The 25657-nt window shown below is 35.3% G+C and overlaps 1 protein-coding gene across 2 annotated transcripts in view; it reads right to left on the bottom strand.

Moving 5' to 3' along the window:
• Positions 1–25657, bottom strand: part of CCSER1 (coiled-coil serine rich protein 1) — a 1336256-nt gene that overhangs the window by 387923 nt on the left and 922676 nt on the right. For both annotated transcript variants that reach the window (XM_081594745.1, XM_081594754.1), the window contains exon 10: positions 22642–22686. In XM_081594745.1, coding sequence (XP_081450871.1) covers positions 22642–22686 — 45 coding nt within the window. The remainder of the gene's footprint in view (positions 1–22641; positions 22687–25657) is intronic.

Genomic DNA, 25657 nt, shown 5'->3' with positions numbered 1-25657 from the left:
TAAAGCAAAGCACCTTTTAGAGCTTGAACTATGCAACCCTGTATGAAACACCTGGGAAACCACTAACTTATCTTTAAAAGATGGTTTTGCTCTCAACTTATAAAATTTGCTGATATGAATATACAATAAAGTACTTCTATCTACTTAATAAGCACTTTACACGGCACTTACTCTGCATCAGAATTATCCTAAGAACCTTATAAATACAAGCTATTTACTCCACAATAATTCTGAGTAGGCACTATACAAGCCTGAGCATGAAGTTGACTATCTTGTTCTAGGTCAATTCAACAGATAATAAAAGGTGAAGTCAGGATTTGAACCCATGCTGACTGGTTTCAGGCATAATATCCTAAGACGCCTCTGCAAACTTACATTCAATAGCAATATTCACAATCTCCAATTGTTTTTCAGTCCTGCTAAGATTCAGTTTAGTTCAGTTGCTCGGTCGCGTCTGACTCTTTGCATCCCCATGGACTGCAGCACGCCAGGCCTCCCTGTCCATCACCAGCTCCGCTAAGACTCAAGCCTCATTTATAGGAAACCAAGGTTTACCTAGATAAATGGATGTTGTGGGAATGCATGATACTTTATTATTTCAAGTTGTCAGCCTAGCACTAATAGTTGATTGTTTCTGTTTAGCTTCTCACCTGCAATCAGAACATTCTGCCATCTGCCCTTTTTACGGTTTGTGACCTGACTGGAGAAGGTTCTTTAGTCTGTCAATGATTCATTGACAGACTTCACAAACAGACTTTCTACTCATTTTTCCTTTAGAGCAAACAAGGAAAAAATGCTATAAAAATTTAACTATATTTAAATAGCTTAATATAATAAACTATTAAAAATCACTGATGTCTCATTTATGGTTAGGATTTTAACTCATTTTTTTTCTTTTGAAATTATTTTTTAAAAATTTCCAAAACTTTCCACTCAGTGAATCTAGTTAATTGTAATTATAAAAGGATCCCCAGGTTCTGTGCTATCACTTGAGGAAAAAAACAAGAAATCTATTGGGTAGTTTGTCCCTAACATTTCTGGTCTGTACTTTTCTTTAACTATAGCAACAAAAGCAGCAGCAGCAACAAACACCTTTAAAACATTAATGATATAGATATTTTGTTCAAATGGCTTTGCATATTCAAGCTCTTTTAATGTTCACAATAACCCTATGAGGTAGATATTGTTATTACCTCCCATTTTAAGGATGAGAAAACAGAAGCACAATTTCTAATACTTTACCATTGTTATTACAGGAGCTAGTAAGTGACCCAGCCGGTATCTGCTCCAGGCCATTCTCCTCACTAAGATGTGTTGTCTCTCCAGGTGTGCAATCTATATGCTATGGATTCCTGGAGCTTCCACAGTGTTTTACATTTTCTTTCTTTGGTTTTCATTGCAAAATGGCAAGGATGCTTGGGAAGCAGGAGAAGGAAGCCACTGAGTGACCACCAAATTTTCCTCTATTATTATTATTTTTTTTAGTTTCAAGTATACAACATAGTGATTCAACATTTATATGCATTATGGATAAACTGCTACAGTAAGCTGGTTGCTGCACAAAGTTATTACAATATTATTATCTGTATTCCCTATGCTATATATCTATGTGAATTATTTATTTCATAAATTTGTACCTCTTAATTCCCTTCACCTACTTTGTCCAACCCCCCGCCTCCCTCGCCTCTGGTGATCCTCAGTTTGTTTTCTGTATCTATAAATCTGTTTCATTCTTTTAGTTTTTTTTAGATTTCACATATAATTGAAATTGTTTGGTATTTGTTTTACTCTGTCCAACTTATTTCATCTAACTTTCCTGATTAACCCAAACGTTATTTATGGATTATATCTAGATAAAGAAATGCTTTGAGTGTGTACCCTATGCAAGGCAAAAGTAGAAAGCAAAAGACATGAGGAGTGGATACACAGAGTATTTCTCCAGACTTTATTGCTTTTATTTTTTTTTTTAAAACAAATTGTTGCTATTTTCTGATAAGAAAGATGTACAAACTGGGCACATTTTATTTGAGAAATGTGTTGCTAACGACCTCACATAATTTAAAACTCTCTTAATTCAATGCAAATATTGATAAAGATTGATGGGTATTTTTGCCTATATTCTAAAGAGATATATTTCTGTAGAAATCACATAAAAACCATTTATTATTCAGTTGGCCCTTTAACTTTGACTTCATGCTTTTCTTTACGTATTTTTAATACAGGGGTTTGACATTATTTCTAGTTTTTTGGTATAAATTGAAAATGTATTATTTTATACTGATAACTTTTAAATCACCTAATTTAATTTTACATAAAAGTTAAGCTCACTACACATAAAACATTAAGTGATGAAGATAAACTGTTTCCATGACTACACATTAATTCCTCATCTTTAAAAATCTGTCAAAACTTAATCATGTTGTATATAAATGTACAATTTAAAATTAGTTGATGGTTTGATTCCCATAAATAATTAGCAATAGAAAAAGCAAAAATATTAACAACCACTACTGAGTTTGGCAGAAAGTTTAAACAGTCTGATATGGTACTGAAGCTGACTAAACTAAAGAGAAGCTGTAAAATTTATGGGGAGGTGTAAAGCCACCTCCCGGCCTCCCAGGTGGCACTTGTGGTAAAGACCCTGACTGCCAATGGAAGAGACTCAGATTTGATCCGTAGATCACGAAGATTCCCTGCAGAAGGGCATGGCAACCCATTCCAGTATTCTTGCCTGGAGAATCACATGGACAGAGGAGCCTGAGGGCTACAGTCCATAGGGTTGTACAGTGTCGGACACGACTAAAGTGACTTAGCATGCATGTACGTGTGAGCCACCTCCCTATCATCTTTCTTTTGTTTGTATAATGGCTGACTGCCTTGGTGCCCTCTTCCCAGATTAGGAAGACAGGATGATGGAGGTCTACCCAAGTGCAAGTCAAGCATTCAAGTTGAAGCACCATTTCATCATACTTTCTTATAACTGTTCTCTTCTGATTGGAGATTCTACAAATATACATCCTCTCAAGTTCTGGGTCTTGCTTTGGATTCTGTATAGGCAGAGTTGGATCTAAAAATATAACATGATGTCTTGAGTTGAGCAGGCAGGAACTAATAGACATTCATCATGTTCAGGGATGTGCTTTTAAGTACTTATGGTCCAAGAATCAATGGTCACATTATCAAAGTGATTAGGGCCTCTAAATATTATTTGAAACTTCAGAGTCTCATATTAAATACCCTCCATAGTAAGAGCACTGGATGTTCCTAACTTTGAATTAAGGAGATATTATAGTTTTACAAGCTTTTTGAAGGTAGGGACTATATTTTATCCATGTATCCAGCCCAAATTACTCAATTTATCACCTTACAAACAGTAGACATGAATTTTCAAGTGTTAATTGAAAAACAAAAAAGTACTAAAAAACAATCTAACCACTTTTGTTAAAAATCTATATTCTTTTGTTTAATTAAAAGTTTTCTCTGAGTGGTAGTTTGTTTTCAAACTGACTATTCAGGAAAAGCTTATTCAAGAAGCAAAGTCTCTGACTTTTAACTTGAAAGGTCTTAAGTAAGAACATCTAACCCAATAATTGCATCTTTTGTCCGTAAAGATTTAATTTGTTAAAAAAAAAAATGTTGGCATATGCTTTTTATATTTATCATTTGAAGGCCAGAGGCTCAGTTATCAGAACAGAAAACAGAATGTGGCTGCCACTGTGGGAAACCCATAGGCTTTGTTCCAATCCCATCTTTACAATGTACTGGGCCTTCCCTGTGGTCGGATGGTAAAGAGTCTGCCTGCAATATGGGAGATTGTGGTTTGATCCCTGGGTTGGGAAGATCCCCTGAACATGAAAATGAACAACCCACTGAACAACCCACTCCAGTATTCTTGCCTGGAAAAATCCCATGGACAGAGGGGTCTGATAAGCTACTGTCCACCATTGCAGAGTCAGACATGACTGAGTGATGAACAGTTTCTGCAGTTACATTGTACTAGCTTTATGACCTTTTAATCATTCCAAGCACCTGCTTCCAAGGTAGATTTGTGATCATAATACCTACTTTACAGAACTATTTAAAAGGGCCTGGCACACAGTAGGTGCTCAGTAAAGGTTAGTTCTCCCTGTGCAGGTATTGTTATTGGAAATGTGCTAGTGACATCTAGTGGTAATTTCTGCAAACCTCAAGAAGGCTACCCTCAGAGCTTCCCAATAAGTCATGCATTCATTCCATCAGCAAATGATTTTTAAATATCTCCTTCTGAGGATTGCAAGATGTGAAAGACACAACACCTACTCTAGAAAAGCTCTGACTATAGCCACCCAGACAAATGTTAGCCAATTACTCTAAAAAATATAATTATTTCTACACTAGCAGTAAGAAAAAAAATACAAATATGCTACAGAATGTATGCTTTTGAACTGTGGTGTTGGAGAAGACTCTTGAGAGTCCCTTGGACTGCAAGGAGCTCCAACCAGTCCATCCTAAAGGAAATCAGTCCTGAATATTCATTGGAAGGACTGATGCTGAAGCTGAAACTCCAATACTTTGGCCACCTGACGTGAAGAACTGACTCATTTGAAAAGACCCTGATGCTGGGAAAGATTGAAGGCGGGAGGAGAAGGGGACAACAGAGGATGAGATGGTTGAATGGCATCACTGACTCAATGGACATGTGTCTGAGTAAACTCCGGGAGTTGGCAATGGACAGGGAGGCCTGGTGTGCTGCGGTCCACAGGGTCGCAAAGAGTCAGACACGACTGAGTGACCGAACTGAACTGAACAGAATGGAAAACTCACTCTGACAAAGGAGATGGCATTTTGGCTGGGTCTTAAAGAATGAATGAAATGCCCTCATTATAATTTAACTGAAGGAGAAATGAGGAAATTTGATTATTTCTAAAATGTTAGTAAGTAAGGCTTATTTGCTAAAGTCTTGGTTGATGTGATAAATAGTTTAGCCCTTCTCTTTTTATGACAGGAAGATAGTAGCATTCTGTAGTAAGGTTCTAATTATACTTAGGCAAAAGGGTAGAGGAAAGATTGGTGATGGGAGATAAGAGAAGCTGGAGAATCTATTAAATGGTTATTATAATTTTGCACTTCAGAGGTAACAAAGATCTAAATTTGTTCAGTGGAAAAGGGATAGACAGGAGGAAACATTAATGAGATATACCTGAAATAGAATGGAGACTCTGTAATAATTGAGACAAGTGAAAACATACAAAAGCAGGAAGAAATGAGATTGATCTATGTTTTCTGGAATGGACTATTAAGAAATAATGTCATTAAGTGAAATTTAAAAAAAAACATAAGAAACTTGAGTTTTGGAGAGGGAAGAAAACAACAATTGTAAATTGTCTTTGTACATACCGTTAAAACTTAAGAAAATATTTGAATAGAAATGTCCAATAAGTCAACAGACAGAGGTCTGGAGAGAGATCTAGATAGAGACAGAGACAGGAACATCAGCATGTACCAACATTGCAGTCCTTAGGGTGGATAAGATCAACAGGGAAAAGTGTGCCAAAGAGGAAAGGTGAAGAGACAGGGTTAGGATCTTAGGGAACACCATAATTTAACTAGTAAGTCCTACATAAGAACTGGACTCAGCCTTAGTTTGTTGAGAACAGTCCCTTAGTAAATTATAAACAGACAACAAAATGGCTTTTGAAATAGGAATATCTCAACTAACTACAACATAACTTTTGAAAATACACTTAAGCTAAATTTAAGGTTTAAAAGCAAAGCTATAAAGTTATTTCCCCACAGTCTCATGAAATAAATTGTTTGGATTTTCCTCTCTCAACTGAAAACTCTGCTTTATGCTTTGAGTGTAGTCCTTCCCAGGTTGGAGGGGAAATTTTACTTGACTTCCTATAAAATGGATAACTCTTCTACTACTCTCATTAAATTTGGTCAGTTACGTTTCTTTCTTAGTTTTATGGTCCTCTTCTTTCTCTCTTCTCTTTTCCTCTCTCCTGATACAGGTCCTTGGTGCTTCAGTGACTTTCTGGGAGAAGAGCCCAGTTGGTTTACTTTTTTTTTTTTTTTTTTAATTATAGGCTACCTCACAAATTTAGGATATTAATTCTATACGTGCAGTGTTGTTACCTTGAAAGAAGAGCTATTCATGCTGTTTTGTTAGTTAAATACCTACAAATTTATGGCCTTCCAAAATATGTCATGTCTGACTCTTTGCAACCTCATGGACTGTACAGTCTATGGAATTCTCCAGGCCAGAATACTGGAGTGGATATCCATTCCTTACTCCATGGGATCTTCACAACCCAGGGATCAAACCCAGGTCTCCCTCACTGCAGGCAGATTCTTTACCATCTAAGCCACCAGGGAAGCCCAAGAACACTGGAGTGAGTACCCTATCCCTTCTCCAGGGGAACTTCCCAACCCAGCAATTGAACTGGGGTCTCCTACATTGGAGGAGAATTCTTTACCAGCTGAGCTACCAGGGGAGCCCTAATATAAATTAACTTTGGAAAAGTTAACTTTGGAAAATCAGCTAATCCTATTTCTATCAGAATCAGCCTTATCTGTGCAAAAGGGGATTACAGTTCACAGTAGTCTGAATGAATGAATGTTAAGTTGCTTCACTGGTGTCTGACTCTTTGCAACCCTGTGGACTGTAGCCGACCAGGTTCCTCTGTCCATGGGATTATTCAGGCAAGAATACTGGAGTGGGTTGCCGTTTTCTTCTCCAAGGGATCTTCACCCCCAGGATTACACCTGTGTCTCTTACATTTCCTGAACTGGCAGGTGGGTTCTTCACCACTAGAGCCACCTGGGAAGCCTCAGGTAGGTCACATGAGATGAACATGTTCTTCATGGTCTTCATGAACAAGGCATGAAGACCCTTCATAAATTAATCTTGAAAAAGAATAATGGATAACTTAATCAGCTGAATTAGCCCCATCATACGATTTAAGATTCACTTGGATGAAACTTGGCATATTAACAAAAAAACTCAATTACATTATATTATTTTGCACAATTGAGGCTTTATAAATATTTTTCTAACCATTTCAAAGTTTTATACCTCAAATTAACCTAAAATGTAACAACCAATTTCAACATCTAAATCTTTAAGTAGGCTAATGAGAATAAATTAAATATGCTTATTATATTCAATATTTAATTATAAATGAAGCTAAAATATATGAATTAAATATGTGAAAGACAAAAGAAATGAATCATCTAGACTACCATAGATGTTCTAAACCCAATTCTTACTGATTCTAAAAAAAAAAAAAGGAAAGAAAAAAATCAAGATTTAACTCAACAAACATTTGTTGGGCACTTACTATATATCAGGAACTATTTCAGGTTTTATGACTGGACACAGTACTAGTAAGATTCTGTTTTCTAGGAACTCAGTCTAAGTGACAGAATGGTGGAGATATAAATAAAAAGGTAAATATAATAACATAATAGAACCAAGTAATAGAACTATTTTTGCAAGTAGGAATCTTTGGAGAATTCTTCCTTGAATAGGCAACATTCAATCCAAGATATGACATTCATTCCAAGATATTAAGAAGAGGTGGCAAGAATACACAGAGGAACTATACAAAAATGATCTTCATGACCCAGATAGTCATGATGGTGTGATCACTCACCTAGAGCCAGACATCCTGGAATGTGAAGTCAACTGGGCATTAGGAAGCATCACTATGAACAAAACTAGTGGAGGTGATGGAATTTCAGTTGAGCTATTTCAAATTCTAAAAGATGATGATGTGAAAGTGTTGAACTCAATATGACAGGAAATTTGGAAAACTCAGCAGCGGCCACAGGACTGGAAAAGTTCAGTTTTCATTCCAATCCCAAAGAAAGGCAATGCCAAAGAATGTTCAAACTACCACACGATTGCACTCATCTCACATGATAGCATAGGATCCCAGGGACGACGGAGCCTGGTGGGCTGCCGTCTATGGGGTCGCACAGAGTTGGACACGACTGAAGCGACTTAGCAGCAGCAGCAGCAGCAGCATAGGATAGCAAAGTAATGCTCAAAATTCTCCAAGCCATGCTTCAACAGTATGTGAACCATGAACTTCCAGATGTTCAAGCTGGTTTTAGAAAAGGCAGAGGAACCAAAGATAAAATTGCCAACATCTGCTGGATCATCGACAAAGCAAGAGAATTCCAGGAAAACATCTACTTCTGTTTCATTGACTATGCCAAAGCCTTTGACTTTGTGGATCACAACAAACTGTGGAAAATTCTTCAAGAGATGGGAATAACAGGCCACCTGAACTGCCTCCTGAGAAATCTGTATGCAGGTCAAGAAGTAACAGAACTGGACACAAAATAACAGACTAGTTCCAAATTGGGAAAGAAGTACCTCAAGGCTGTATATTGTCACCCTGTTTATTTAACTTATATGCAGAGTACATCATGAGAAACGTTGGGCTGGATGAAGCACAAGCTGGAAGCAAGACTGCCAGGAGAAACATCAATAGCCTCAGATAACACAGATGACACTACCATTATGGCAAAAAGCGAAGAAGAACTAAAGAGCCTCTTGATGAAAGAGGAAAGTGAAAAAGTTGGCTTAAAACTCAACATTCAGAAAACAAAGATCATGTCATCTGATCCCATCCCTTCATGACAAATAGGTGGGGAAACAATAAACAGTGACAGACTTTATTTTTTTGAGCTCCAAAATCACTGCAGATGGTGAGTGCAGTCATGAAATTAAAAGATGTTTCCTCTTTGGAAGAAAAGTTATGACCAAACTAGACAGCATATTAAAAAGCAGAGACATTACTTTGCCAACAAAGGTCTGTTTAGTCAAAGCTATAGTTTTTCCAGCAGTCATGTATGGATGTGAGAGTTGGACTAGAAAGAAAGCTGAGCGCCAAAAATTGATGCTTTTGAACTGTGGTGTTGGAGAAGACTCTTGAGAGTCCAATTGACTACAAGGAGATCAAAGCAGTTAATCCTAAAGGAAAATCCACCCTGAATATTCATTGGAAGGAGTGATGCTAAAGCTGAAACTCCAATACTCTGGCCACCTGATGCAAAGAACTGACTCATTTGAAGAGACTCTGATGCTGGGAAAGACTGAAGGCAGGAGGAGAAGGGGATCACAGAGGATGAGATGGTTGGACAGCATCACTGATTCAACGGATATGAGTTTGAGCAAGCTCCAGGAGTTGGTGATGGACCGGAAAGGCTGGCATGCTACAGTCCACGGGGTTGCAAAGAGTCAGACACCACTGAGTGACTGAACTGAAATGAATCCAAGATGTGGTGCTATATGGCTTTACATTCTGAGATAGAATGTCTACTGTCTTTTATTAATTCAAGGCAACAGTAACAATAAACCATCATTATATTTAAAACTTCCATATTGGGTATTCTTATTGGTACTTGGCATTGTGATCATTATTTTTCACATGCAATCTCATTTTCTCTATTCATAACAATACTATGCAATAAGGTACAACTATGGATTTAAATTTTTTATTGAAGAAACAGAGGTTCAGATTATGCAACTTGGTCAACATCACAGTGCTGAACAAATGGCAGAACTGGTAATAAAAGCTCTAAAATACTTGCTCTCCACAAATCCCACTATGCCACACTGCTTCTTATTGCACAGTTATTTCTCATTTAGGGAAAATGGAATGAATTCTTGTGCTACAGATATCTTTGTCTGTAAAACATACATAAAACTCTTACAAATTAAATTTGACCCTACTGAATTCATTGGCTCCAGCAACACCTAAACCATTTGCAGTTTTATTTGACCTCAAATGGTCTGAATGCTACACAAAAGCATCTATGAATTACTCTATTCTCAAGAAATGAATACTGAAGTTACTATGTTCTCCAGGCAGCACCTCATTATTCTATTCAATTCCTTTCACTTGCCAAGTTCTTAAATATGTTTTTAACGTTCATTTTCTTGTTGCCAGTTCTTGAACTATTTTCAACACGGTTATCACCTCTTTTATCCATTGAAAGTCACTCACTAAGGTGAGTAAAATCTTTTTCAAGGCAAAATTGGAGATCACTTGCTTCCCCCAACGCTTCTGACACTTTGACATTTTTTTACCAGGTACTACTTACTCTCAATATTCTTTGTGACATTTGCTTCCAGAAAGTAAACCAGAGTCAATATATTATCAAATATAAATTGTTAGAGGAGAAAGCAACATCTGATAGGCTATAATTGGAAGCAAGAATGGGGTAAAACCATTTTTTCAGTTTTGGTAAAAACTAGATTCTACATGTTTCAACAAATGTGTTTAATTTCTAAAATTCCAGACTTTTAGAATATTAAGCAAATCTACATTTTAAATAATCTGTACATAATCAAGCACGGGATTATATTCATGATTTCATTTGACAATAGCATCAGTTATAAATAGGAGGGTGAATTAAAATTGCTAAATGTCATTAACATACTCATTTTCAATTGAACACTTTTGAATAATTAAAAATGAGAACACAAATTCAGATAAGCCTTATATTTTCTATCAACTGTTGCAGAGGATATTCCTCTGGGTCCTATTTGTGATTGTCTACCCTTACTGCCATACAGAAATGGTCAAACAAGTGCACTGTGAATCTTCCCATGTGGAATATGGTCTGATCACACTCGCTTTAGCCTACAAAAGAAAAGTACAGATCATGCTAACGCTCAGGATTCACATATTGGCAATGATTTTGCCTAATAAATACAGTGGATTAGATATACATTAGATCAATAAATCTGCATAGAGAACTGTTTTTAATTTACCATATCAGCAACATTTATCTTCCTTCATAGGATATGTTATTTTTGATCAGTGAAAGCTAAGACTCACCCTCTAGATATAATAGATTAGAGAGGGGCAATTGGGAAGCTAATTTTGCCATGACTTCATTAAGAAGACTCTAGGAAAATAGCAAACTGCTTATATTTCAGATAAATTTTGTATTTTCCTAAAGGAATCCCTATTGATTTCAAAATAATAGAAGAAAATGAAAATATTGGCCCAACCTTCATTCAAGATGAGTTACTACTAGTATATCTTTTCTTATTCAACTGTCTTTAGGAGAATATCTGGATCATGAGAATCCTCTACCACAGTACAAGTGGTAAACTCAGAAGATGAGTTAGATGGTGCTTTTATCATTTGAGTATCATAAAAGGAAAAAAAAAAGAGAAAATATTTAAAAAGTAATTTTTCTTATCCTAGTTCCTGTTGCTGAAGTATAAATATACTTTAATTGAACCTTGTAGATGAGCTAGGGGAAATTAGACCACACTGTCTATCATTACAAGAGACTGTCCAACTCCTGAGTAGATGGCTGAGACCATCATTTAGGGGTAGTCAAGAGAGAAGGAAATGGCAACCCACTTCAGTATTCTTGCCTGGAGAATCCCACGAACAGAGGAGCCTGGCAGGCTACAGTCCATGGGGTCACAAGAGTCAGACAAAATTTAGTGACTAAACCACCACCACCAAGAGAGGCAAAGTATATGCAAAAAAAAAAAAAAGTAGAGAAGATACTTAATTTACACAGAAAGAAGAATGATATAAAATTAGATAACAGAGAAAAAGAACTGATTATACATTTTTCCAAAAAGATCAAGAAATATTCCTTGCAAATGGATGCACTTACAGTATTCAATTTATAAAGACAAGTTTTAAGTAGGTTTCTATTCTTTATAGTCAAATAATTTGCTAACCACAACACAAGAGAAATTATGGTCTTGGTCTTGGATGAGATAATATCTATACACAACAAGTGAGTAGAAAAGAAGATAGAGAGAAAGAGAGGGGATATGGTTGTTTAGCAATTAAGATTAGATAACTCTCATGAGGAATTCAAACAGTCAAAATAATCAGTTGTAGTAAATCTATTAATTTCTCTCCTTATAAGTCATAGTGTAATGCTAAATTTTTGCTCAAACCTATTTCCTAGGTTAGAATCCTGGCTTCACCAACTTACTAATTATAAGACTTAGGCAAGTTATTTAAACTACTTTTGTTTTGAATTTTTCTTCTTTGAAATGAGAATGATAACAGTGGCTATTTCAAAAGTTTGTGGTGATAAGTGCTCAGTCAGTCAGTTCAGTCATGTCTGACTCTTTGTGACCCCATGGACTGCAGCACGTCAGGCCTCCCTGTCCATCACCAACTCCTGGAGCTTATTCAAGCTCATGTCCATTGAGTCGGTGATGCCATCCAACCATCTCATCCTCTGTCGTCCCCTTCTCCCCCGCCTTCAATCTTTCCCAGCATCAGGGTCTTTTCAAACGAGTCACTTCTTCACATCAGGTGGCCAAAGTATTGGAGTTTCAGCTTCAGCATCAGTCCTTCCAATGAATATTCAGGACTGATTTCCTTTAGGATGGACTGGTTGGAGCTCCTTGCAGTCCAGGGGACTCTCAAGAGTCTTTTCCAACACCACCGTTCAAAAGCATCAGTTCTTCCATGCTCAGTTTTCTTTATAGTCCAGATGCTTACAGAAATAATAAGCATACAAAAAGCACTGACCGAGGGTAACTCAGTTTTGTTTTTGTTTTCACATTGTGAGAAGACAGGACCCTATTTTTTTAGGTTTTTAGAGTCTTTCTTTGGTGAGGGAAAATTAGTTTTCAGAGCATTTGGGGTATTAGAATTTCAGATAAATTATTTACATGGGTTACTTTATTCTTTTTTACTGTTGATATTTGTTGTTGAAATTAAAACATAACCAAATTTTAAAGTTATTTAAGAGACAAGATGCGAACAGGACCAGAGCAAATATGAAAAGGGCGAACAGAAAGCTTGTATTTTGAGGGAAATGGATTTGTACGGTTGTATTACTTTTACTGTGTTTCATAGACTGAATGGTGCCCTCCCCCACCAATTCATATGCTGATGTCCTAACTCCCAATAGTTCAGAGCAGTGCCATTTGGAAACAGGGTTTTTAAAGAGCTAATTAACATAAAATGAGGCCAGTAGGGTGGGCCAAACCACTGTGACTGGGGTCCTTATAAAAGGAAATCTGGGCACACAATGACACGATGGAATATGAACACCCAAAAGAGAGACTATGTGAGGACACAAGGAGAAGGCAACCCATTTGAAAGCCAAAGCGTAAAACTTCAGAGAAAGGAAACCTATGGATACCTTGACCTTGGGTTTCTAGATCCAAAACTGTGAGGAAATAAATTTCCATTGTTAAAGCTTCCCAGTCTATGGTACTCTGTGATGACAGACCTAGCAAACTACTATAGTAAGCAATAGCAATTTTACTTACAACTATTATTTTGAACACAACTGTTATCTGTGTGAGTCTGAAATACTCTAGTCTTAACATTTTTAATATAAGTAAAACAATTGTTTATATAATACTTCATTAGTATAATTAGTATAGTATTACTTAAGCACCAAAATATCATAAATACACTATTATATCAGTTATTGGCAAACTTACTTAAAAATTTTAGGATTACATGCTAGACAACAATGTGTTGATCACTGATAAGGAACTGAAGGGTCCTGTGATATAACTAAAGGACAGCAATGGAACTAATCAGGAGTTTTCCTATTTCATTAGGCTGACTGAGCATCAGTGTCCAGAAAACTGTGTCAAAGTGGGTGTGAGGACAGGAAGTAAACAAATAGACATATGTCAAATAATTGTCCTCAACTGGAGGGATGAAGGAAGGATGGAAAGAGATTTTGGAATCTAGTTTTAAGCAAAGAGATGGAAGGCAGGGAAGGTTTTCAGAGAAGAGAAGTAGTGAGGTATCATTGTAGGTTTATAAGATTTTGAATACATTAGTCAACAAAGCCAACAACCGAATATTTACATGAGGATTGTTTGTTCTATATGAAACCATAAATATAAATAGAAAAGAAATTCTCTTACTAAGTACCAGATGAATATTAAGATAATAAAACTGTTTTATCTTCTGTATATTTTTGAGGTGGACATGACTTTTATTTATAATTACAATAAAAAAGGAATCATACATCTTCTCATTTATTTATGAATAAATACACCTCATGAAAGCAGGCTGAATCAGTTCAACTATATGGAGTAGTATTTTCCTTTTATAACTGACATAAGTAAAGGGCAAAAAGTAACTGCATAATAGGCTATATACACAAGTATAAACAGCAATGCACAAAGATCTCGATGTGTTTGATTGCTTTGAAATAAAAATATAAGGCTGTGAAATAAAAATCATAATTTGTTTTTGCCTTTTCAACTGCAAACATCTCCAGGGTTTGTGATTCTAAAAATAATATATGTGCTTTATAAGAGCAGACATCTACATTTTTACTGATTAGAAAGTCAAAATCTTTCTACAGTAATCCTTCTTTGTCCTCAACTTTTTGTAAAATCCACTTTAAAATTAAAAATTTTTAATTGTATACAAATATTTCTGGGAAAATACTCATAAATGAAGAAAATATAGTGCATTTCAAAACTCTGAGGTCAAAATCTCCATTCACTTCACCTGTTGTGCACATCGACACAAAGACAGAGTGTCATAAACCCTGACTAACTTTCCTAATCTCGACCTATTACCTATCTCATAAGACTTGCTTTTAAGTCATCCTGCCTGTAAACACCCTCTAAATATCTTCCCCCCAAATTCTCATTTAGAGACCTATTAAAACTTTGTCAATGTAGTATTCCTTTTGCCTTGCCAGTAGTTCTAAAAACTCAGTTTTGCTTGATCAAAAGTTGTTTTCTTTGCATTCATTTGCCAGATGAATGATCAAAACTTGTGGAGATAAAGGAGAAGTCCCAGTGAAAGCCTTGTGCAACCTGACTTAAACTACTCTGCTTGAAACCTGTTCCTCCAAGATCACTGAAGTTTGCATCTAGGAGTCTCTCTGACAGCAACAGTGAGGTATGCACTGCATTTGGTCTAAATTTTAAGTTATTTTTGTCGTTCTCCCAAATGCAGAGTTTATGCCTCCTAGGAATGAGAATTAATTTTAGTAATACTTTGATAACCTAATCAATTTTTTGAGAATTCTTATTCTAGATGAAAACACCTGCTCTGTTACTTACAACATGACTGTCTGTTTTCATGATTTCTATTGTGAGTCAGTAAAGGGAGCATTCCTGAGGTTGGAGTGCTTAGAGTTAGGTTTTCTTAGACGGATTTTCTTTAGACAAACTTTACCTGAGCATTCATTCAACATCTTATGATGATCTTCCCCAGTCTTACCTTTGTTGATTCCAGCTAGTCTCATTTTGCTCAGAGTTAGGGAGTTTAAGTTCCTCAGCTGGTCTTCAGCCAGGTTCTTAAAATAGGAAGTTGCCCAAGAAAAATTTTAACGTGTTTTTTTTCCAGTTTATTTGGCCCTCTAGATCAAATTTCTGATTGCTTTCTATTTTAGCTCATGTGCTTATCTCTCTAATTGGCGTAATTCCATCCAATATGTCTGCAACTGTAGAGTCCATTTGGGGGAACTTAATTGTATTGATGCTTGATGCAACTCACTAGAGTTCAAATTATTGTTTAAACCTGTTTTTTATACTCTTGTGTGGCTCACAAAGTGTGTGTGTAATGGGTTTCCTATATCTAAGGCTTCTTTTGTCCTTCCATAATGATGGTTTCACGTTTGTCCAAAGCTGACTCCTTCTCCCCTTTCTTTTTTCCTCTATTTTTTTCTGCTTCTCTTAAGAAATTGTTCTGTCACTATGTACATACATCTCTAATCTAGATAATCATTGAAACATTTCCAAAGAAAGATTTAAAAAATTGAATAGTGTGCACTTATGGATTTTGATTTTCTTATTTGAGGTACAACTAGGAATGTATTCTTGCTTGCAGAAGTAAACTTGATAAGGTTGGTTTTGCTTAACCAATAAATTTCTTTTGGATAGTTTCTTAAAATGTCAGTGGTCTATAAACATAGAAGAAAAATAGGATGAAATATAGAAAACATAGGATGTGAAAAATAGCTAATAAAACCTGCAGTGCTTAGGCACTGCTCTCTATAAACAATGCTATAAATGAAAAGGTAAATAAAATTTTCTCTCATATGTAATATGAAATACAGAATTAAGAATTTTTGAGATTCAATGACAGATTCGAAGTATATTTTATTTGCTGTCCTGTCAAGAATTTCTCATCTGAGAACCAATTTAAGATGTAAAACCTAAGGGTAGGCTTTAGATATCTCTGGTTGCCACAGCATTGGATAGTTCGTGTAGACCGCAGAATCTCTCAACAACATGACACCCAAATTGTCTCTGACAGAAGGAAAGATGAAAGGAAGAGCAAATAGAAATAATAGTAACTGTTGTCATTTATTGCATGCTTCCTAGGTGGCAGGCACTGCTCAAAGAGCTTTACCCATATTAACACATTTTATCCTTTTTAGAAATTTTTGAAATAGAAATAATCATTATGGTCTTTAAAGTGTAATTCTTTCAATTCAATATTGATTTACAAGCACAAAGATTTTTCAGTTCATTTATTGCCGGTCAGTTCCGAGAAAGGGGGAAAAGGGGGATATTTTATTTTTTTTACTGAGTCCTTAAAAGGTCTCTTGATCTCAGAACTGAACTGTAAATCAGATACACCTTAGTGACAAAGTATAGCCACTGACCTATTGAATAATTCTCATTATGAAGGAAGAGTTATTTTTGCCACAGATTTTATATCTCAAAGAAGACTATAATATTAGCCAATACATATTTCTCCCCCAGATTGTGTCATCACCATGGTTTTAAAAGAATTTCTTATTCTACAAAACTTTATATCAACCAAGAATGGGACAGTTAAATTTCAACAAAAGTGAAAACAGCCTATTCTGAATGCTGAACAATAAAGAAAACACACAAATGTACCAAATTTTGCAGAAAAATTACTAAAGGTAACTGGCAATCATGATTTGTTTCTCAGTGAAGATTTTCACAAAGCTATAAAAGAAATATAGTTGTATCCTATAGTTTCAAATTATATAGAACATTAGCTTTCAAGAGAACAATGGGACTTCATCACTTTTTACTCTTATTTCCAAGAGATACAACATTTTCTTCAATTTTAGTTCTATTCTTAAAATTCACATATTCTGTTTCCTTTCTCTGTTTTGAAAACAATCCCTCCAGTGGTCTGTTGGAACTAGGAGAAACAGTAACAAGTTCTCTTAACCTAAGCAGTAACCTAGGACTAAAATAACCTGTATAGTAATTCTAAGTTATAAATAGAAAAATAAATCAATGGTGATTTTTATTTTGTTTCACTTTTAATAATGCCTATTATTCCAAGTAAATAAATTATTTTGAAATACAGGGTATCATTGATCTGATTCTTTGAACATTCTCCCTTTTGAGGCTGAACTTCTAAAATGACTTACTTCAAGTAGAAATATGTAATATGTGAAGGGATACACAAAGCAAAGCCTATCCAATTTGATAATCCAATTAGATTAGCAAAGGCATACAATCCACTATTTATCAGGATAAAATTTCCTTAGGAATATTGTATGCTCAAGTGACACCTTACATAAGCAGTAAATCATGAATTATTATTTCAAATGATTAATACATTTAAATATAAAGTAGGCTTGTGGGACTGGCACTTAACTGAACATTTTATTTTTTTACCTTTTTCAAATATCTGATCTATTATGTTTACGTACTAGAAGTTCATATCATCTGTAATTTCCTACTTATGGTTTTTGGCAAAGAGAGGATTTGAAACATTATAGCCCAACAGAGAAAGTTGATAAAGCATTCTGAACTACAAAGCAGGTAGGTTTTAAGCCATGTCCATGATTTTCTTGAGAGTCACGCATTCATAAATCAGCTTTAAATGATTTGATATATCCACTGTTTCCTAACTCTGTGTCCATCAGAATATATTTATTTGTACTTGCAAACCCCCAAGTAAAATCCAAATTTTAAGAAATATCACTGGCATGGTCAAACATAATCAACTGAAACTGAAAATCAATTTTCAAATCACAATAGGGGATTTTTCTCATAAAAGGATGTATGTGTCTATAATTTGGGGGATCTATTTCTAATCTAGAAATTATCAAAAATGCTCCTTTTCTCTCAGATGTTTAAAAAGCATTTTCAATATCTATCTTACAGGAATATAAAACTTATTTAAAATGTTCAAGTGTACCAATATTAATCTTTCTTCAGAATTCCAGGTGAAGGATGGTAACATGATCTCTACTTACTCTGTTCATTACTTTGGGAGATTTGAGCTCTGCCAGTTACGTAAAAGTGATTCCTGCTCATTACAAACTTGCACTTCATTTCCATTGCATCAGTGGCTCTGGGATTCCTGTAACTTCCAATAACACAGCCACAATCCAAAAGTTCTGATAATCACTGTCTCTCACCTTAGCTTGCAACATTAAGTATAATTTCTGAAACTAAATGCTTAATCCTGATTTAGATATCTAAACATAATAGTTTTCTTTTTGCATATACACTCCTATATCATGTGTATTTAAACTTGAAATTAAATGCTTAACCCTGATTTAGATTTAGATATCAAACCACAACAGTTTTCTTTATCCATATAAAGTCTCATATCATGTATATTTAGACTTGTGATATAAGTAAGTGTTAGTAGCTCAGTCGTGCCCGACTCTTTGCGACCCCATGGACTGAAGCCCACCAGGCTCCTCTGTCCATGAGATTTTCCAGGCAAGGATACCGGAGTGGGTTGCCATTTCCTTCTCCAGGGGATCTTCCCAACCCAGGAATTAAACCCGGGTCTCCTACACTGGAGGCAGATTCCTTACCAACTGAGCTACAAGGGAAGCCCTGCGATATAAGATATTCAGAATAGGGATGGTCAGGTACTTTTCAGGTAGGGTAGAAGAAAAGACAACTTGCCATTCAAAATTATTTTGTACAAACACATGCACACATTCACAGGTGCACATGCATATGAATCTTTACCAAGTTAACAAAAACTGTACTTTGGAAAATATAATACCAGTATTTAAAATAACAAAGGTGAAAGAGTCAATTCCTAAGCAAGTTGATAAGAAGTCCTGGGTCCCTAAGGAGAAGAAAGGAGTCTGGGGCTCTCAAGGAGGAGACAGGAGTCTAGAATTCTCCAGGAGGAGGAAAGGACAAATGTCTTTTTTTCCCCTCTACATTTCTTAGTCTAGTCACATAAAACGTTTTTTTTTCTTTAAGTCGGGAACTGATGATTACACAACAACTCAGTTCAAACTCTATACTAAGGATTATATAACAATGTATCCTGCTTGAGGACAGTTTCTCCTTCCTGAAAACCTTCTGACTAATCCTGATATTTTAGAATGTATATTATGGGAGTGGATCTGGTAAAATCTTTCTATTGTTAAATTCTAATCCTGTTATCTTAAAATGTAAATTGTGGGAGTGGGTCTGGTAAAATTTTTACAACCTTGAGACATTCTTTTGATTTATTGTAATAACCAATTAAAAAAGTATATAACTTCCTTGCTTAGACTAGAGAAGGCAGTACTCCCCATCCCCCTTCTGATGTCTATGTCAGAAGCTTTCTCTGTCCCTTTTTCACTTTAATAAAACTCTGCTACACAAAAGCTCTTGAATGAAAAAGCCTTGTCCCAAGTCCTGAAGCAAAAATCTTATTCAGAGATCACGAATCTGACATCATTCACCATAAGCTATCAAAGGTATACAATCTTATAAGAAAACTGATAGCAACCTGGTTTTATCCACAATTCACAGTAAAAATACTGTATATAGGAGAACAGAGTTTCCTTAAGGAAAAGAAATATGATTTATCTATGTGTCATATCCAAGGAAATTTCACTGAGGATCTTTTTATGAGTTATAAGATCCACAAGAGGCAGGAAATTCACTCATACATAGGAATATCAGTTATACAATGACGTTTTATACAGCATTCCACCAATTTCCCTTTTCAAATAACCTTGCTATTACTTATTATGATCAGAATCCTCAATTTATATGCATGTATAAATACATTAAAAAATGTAACTGGTTTTTTTTAATGCAACTAATATGTGTTTTCAAACATTTTACAACAACAGAAGCAATTTAGGTACTGATCATCTCTTTCTTCTTCAGGAAATTTGTATTTTAATCAGTTCTTAATTTATATTTTTATACAGCATGTAGTGTTCAAATCTGGCCTTCCTGTCTAGCAATTAGCCTTTTAATAATATTTACCACTTAACTAAACAGCATATTACTGCCTGCTTCAATTTTCCTTTCAAACTCTCAAATGGTAAATAGAACATTTTAAAGGACACTTCTTAAACCTTCTCATAAATATTTGGTAAGAGGCCCTTAGTATCACATCCATCAACATCTATTGGGAACATCTGTCATTTGAACTAAGACAAATTAATTCATCTTAAGAAGTAATCATTGTCATTTTGTCTTCATCAATCACAATAGCATTAGGATGAAAAATTCTAAGAGGATATTTTGAGTAAGAGTTTTCCAAATCCACCCATTGCAATTTAACATAATCACAAGTACTTTATATAGGCACCTTTGTAATATAAACATGTAACAGAACACAGCAAGCAGGAATCAGAAAGATGCCTGTCACAATTCATAACCAAGAGAGATCAGGACATTCTTAAGAAGGGATTACACTCTTATTTATAGGTCACTTACCACTGAAACTTGATAAACAGTGTTCACAACACATTTCTCCTCTTGTCTGATACCTCCCTGAAGTGTCTTACCATAGAATGGATTAGACTTTATAATCATAGGGAAAACTGAGGTGAGTGTTAGGTTGACTAGAAGTAAGCCCAAGTAACCCAGTATTGCCCAGACAGGGAGTGAAGTGGCTGCTTTGACTTTAGTGGTTGACTTTTCATTCCTGGATAGGAGGTCTCAAGTGAAGCCATAATAATGCTTTCATTAATTTGATGATCTTACTTTCTTCACAATAACTCCACTAACCTAAGAATGGAGGCCCAAATTAAGGTTGTCCCCTCAATGCACATGTATATATTAAATTGTAGGTCATTAAAAATTTGGCCTTCACACAAACCACAAAATACTTTCAAGAAAAAATTTTAATTTAAAATACATTATTGACATGTTCCTTACCCATAAGTATATTTATAATAAAAATAAAATCAGAAGAAATAAAAAATAAGCAATAAAATTTAACAGCAAATTTTCTCTATGAAAGCCAGTCATTAAGCTTTTAAATGTAATATGAAAAACTACAAAATATTAACTTAAAAAATGATTTTTTCTACCATATTGCAATGTCATCACATGGCTACATGGATTTGAGTTTCCCTTCTTTAGACACACAATTGCTCTTGGACTAGGATACAGTGGTGAGGAACTGAAACTGTGTGTCCTCAAAGACACCGAATCAGCAGAAATAAATCACAACTGTCCTGCTTAGGTGTGAACTTGCACTTAGAACTTGATGAGTTGAGTTCTTTCTCTAACTAGATCCACTTTAGTTCCAACTGACAGACAGTAGTTACCCTCACAAACCTGTAAACGGCTCTGAGATCTTCCTTATACAGTACATGCTTTTACTGATGATCGTGTGTCTTTTATCTTCTCTCCTACAATATGAAATATCTCTCGAAATTTAACTATATTTCACCTTCCCCAGCTCTTTTGCCAATGTGATCCTACTGTTGTGCATCCCTCTAAAGGAATAGATTCTTCTGGATAGAAATAGCAAATAAATGGAAAGAGGCCCTACATGACAGTTAACTAGGAACTAAAATGCCTAATACTAAAAACACACAACTGGACATTGAAGAAGAGCAAAGAAAGAGGGGCAAACACCACGCATTAAATACAGAAGATATACGTTTTTACAGAAAGAGAAACCACAGATGGGGAGGAGGGTTACATTATTTTCTCATTTTATAGATTAAGTGTCTTCACTTTTGACCCAATTATTCTGTAAATATCACCAAAAACAAAATTACCTTTTCAGTAACAAGAAAATATTGATTTACTGAATTAAATATCCCACCATCTCACTACATCCAGTAATCTAAGTCACAGAGAAAAGTAGAGCATTTACACGTTTAGACTGAAAAGGATTTTATCTAATTAAAATTAGATAACAATGTACATCACGTAAATAATATGATATTATGTTTGATACTATTAAAAATTTCCCTTCTGTATGAAGCATCTGGGGTAGACACTAATTAAAGGAAATTTTAGAATCACTAGTCTTACCAGAGCAACTTCACACCATTGAATAATGCACACCCACCTAGCAGCATATGTCAAAAACCTCGGACACGACGGTGAAGAAACACAGATGCCATAAAATGTTTTCATTGTCAGAATTATGCTAATCTTTCGGTAAATCACTTTAAATATTGCATCAAATGTTTGCTCAAAAATTTTTCTGCCCTGTCTTGAGGCCCTACTGCTTTAAAAATCCACTTTAACAGAAACAAAACACTTACCTCACTGGAGACAGGATATTTTCTTCAGTTTCAGAGAAGCAAGTACAAATAACTCATTTACATAAACATGTGTAAAATGTATTTTGCCCAGAGTGAATGAGATGTTATCAAAATCCCTTTCAACACATCCCGATCATCCTTAACATCACCAGCATCAGTCAACATCACCCACCACATCATGGCAACACTGTAACCCTTTTCTCTTCTTCTCCATCCCTCTCCCTTTGATTTTCTTACCTCTCTCCCTCCTTGTACTGACTCCAATCTTTTCAAGTTCAAACCCTGAAAGAGAAAAAAACAAACAAACATATATTACTGATGGCAAAGAAGAAGTAACTAGTACCAGTGAGAAATTTTGAAGTTAAATAATTCATTTAACAAAGAAGATCTGAAGGCAGATTAATATTTCACACATATGATAATGTCTATAACTGAGTAAGTCTTCAAATGTGATATCAATGTACTTCTTGCTAAATCCCAAGACATTAAGTAAAAATAAAATATAAAGCATTTTTTTATTAATGATTGTCGGTCCCTCAGTGAAATCACAATCTAAAAGGATTTGCTATGATAGTAAGTTCTTATTCTATTGCTCTGCACTTGGCACATCCTGGAGCCCAGATCTGAGTTAACACTGATAAAAAGCATTAGCTTCATTTGCAGCACTGATGATCATCTAGGAAATATTCAGAATTGTATCTCCTGAAAAAATTTCTCATCTTCTATTATCATAATTGCTTTTTACATTAAAAGAGGAGGGATTCACTTTAAATCCCCGATAAATACTAAGCATAATTAAATGATAGAAGACTATCTCTTTCTTCGCATGCCTATTGTAAAATATGCTTGTGGCACTAGAGTCTGTCTGTCCATCTGTCTATCCTCCCTGGAAATATTGCTATTTAGAAAGTGAGAGAATGGAAAAAATTGCTCCCTCCCCCAAACCCAATAAAGGGCTTCCATGGTGGCTCAGACAATAAAGAATCTGCTTGCAATGAAGGAAACCCGAGTTAATGGGTCAGGAAGATCCCCTGGAGAAGGGCATGGCAACCCACTCCAGTATTCTTGCCTAGGGAATCCCATGGACAGCGGAGCCTAACAGGCTACAGTCCATGGGGTTGCAGAGTTGGACATGACTGAACGACTTTTCAAAACAACAACAAATACAATAAAAGCTTCAATTACTGTTATTTTCCTTACTTTAGTAGTTTTGTATGTGGAAGGAACTGTATGAAAATTGCAGTGACATATGGTATCATAGTACCTAATTCTTTATTTTTACCTTCCTTCCTTTTTCTTATCTTCTATTCTCTCTCTCTCTCTCTCTCAATCACTCCCATAAATTATTTTACAATACATATTTATTTGGTATGTACTATGGGTCAGACACCATGCTAGATACTAGGATTATCAGTAATAAATAGTCCTCAAAGTTTAGGAGATCATTGACTACACACACAAAACTGAAGATAAAACTTCAGGATAATGATGCCAGGTATACAATATTCTCTCTTAGCATAGGATGAAAGAGGCAATTCTGCCAATGAATCAGCAAATACATAAAGTACCACAGAGGAGAATCACATCTAAACAGTGTTAGAGGCTGAAGAGGTAAAGCAGAACAGCATGCAGCATTCTAAAAACCTGGTTACTCAATGTACAGTGTCTGGATTTGTAGCATATTCATTTCTAATGATGACTCCACCCAAGACTAGCCGAGCAGGTAAATATATTTTAACAAATTTTCCAGGTGATTCACATGCATATTAAGAGTTTGAAAATGACCGCACTAAGAGGCTCATGAAAGGCGAATGGTTTAGTTGGCATATTCTGTGAGTTGTGCGTAAGAGGAGCAATAGGAAAACAGGCTGAAAAGCTGACCAAATTGTGAAGTCTTAGACTGTTCTTTAGGGCTTCCCTGGTGGCTCAGATGGTAAAGAAATCACCTGCAATGCAGGAGACCCAGGTTTGACCCTGGGATGTGAAGAGCCCCTGGAGAAGGAACTGGCAACCCACTCCAGTATTCTTGCTTTGAGAATCCCATGGACAGAGGATCCAGGTCGATGGGGTTGCAAAGAGTCGGACACCACTGAACAACTAACACAGGCTGCTCTTTAGGTAAATGCTCATTTTGATAGCACTGTTTAAAACTGGGAGTATAGTTTTAAATTATCAAAGATAGACATATATGAAAACTTACATAGTCTCACAATTTAGTGTAAACCTACTTCTTACTTTCTCTTTTTGTTAGAAACACTACCAGAAGAAAAATAGAAAGAATACAAGTAAATATTGGGATTTATCTGTATGATAAATTTTTTAACTTGCCTCTAAATTATGTAACAGAGCTTCAGAAATCTTAACAATTTTTCACATTATTATGAATAATTTTGACTTAAGGTATTTTTCTATTTCTGATGAAAATCTGAATAACATATAACTTTAAGTATATATTTTGCATTATCAGTATACATTTGAAAGAAAATTGACCATAAGAAAAATATACTAGACTTAACTATTGTATTTCTAACTTTTTATTTTAGAATTTAAGAAAAGATTGTTACTGTTTTTGTTGTCTCCAAGGTGCATATTTATTGTACAAGGACATATTTATGTATTTTTTTTTTTTAAATTTGGTGACAGCATTTATGTTTAAAAAGGTAAAAGATTTATAAGATCTGATGAGAAATCAGTGTTAATATTTAACACATTTTCAAGTGGTTTTTAAATTATCTCATATATTAAACATTTCTTGACTTGTTTGATAAAAAATATTAACAAAAATATTAAATAACTCCACTTTGCTTAAAAAAATATAACTATTACACTAATGATTCTAGTAAAGGCTCTAGAATCAACCTGACAAATAGTTATTCTTATAAATAAATGAAACGCTGATTTCTGAGTAGAGAAAATTATCTGCATTTGCAGGATACACTTTGAATAGCTTTTATTGACTATGCCAAAGCCTTTGACTGTGTGGATCACAACAAATTGTGGAAAATTCTTCAAGAGATGGGAATACCAGACCATCTTACCTGCCTCCTGAGAAGTCTGTATGCAGGTCAGAAAGCAACAGTTAGAACTGGACATGGAACAACAGACTGGAACCAATAGGGAAAGGAGTACATCAAGGCTGTATATTGTCACCCTGCTTATTTAACTTACATGAAGAGTACACCATGAGAAATGCTAGGCTTGATGAAGCACAAGCTGGAATCAAGATTGCTGGGAGAAATATCAATAACTTCAG

The sequence above is a fragment of the Giraffa tippelskirchi genome, chromosome 1, assembly GCF_054371585.1.
Source record: "Giraffa tippelskirchi isolate mGirTip1 chromosome 1, T2T-mGirTip1v1.2.pri, whole genome shotgun sequence".
NCBI classification, from domain to species: domain Eukaryota; kingdom Metazoa; phylum Chordata; class Mammalia; order Artiodactyla; family Giraffidae; genus Giraffa; species Giraffa tippelskirchi.
Note: the sequence above shows the minus strand (reverse complement) of the source record. Positions and strands in the feature narration are given on the sequence as shown.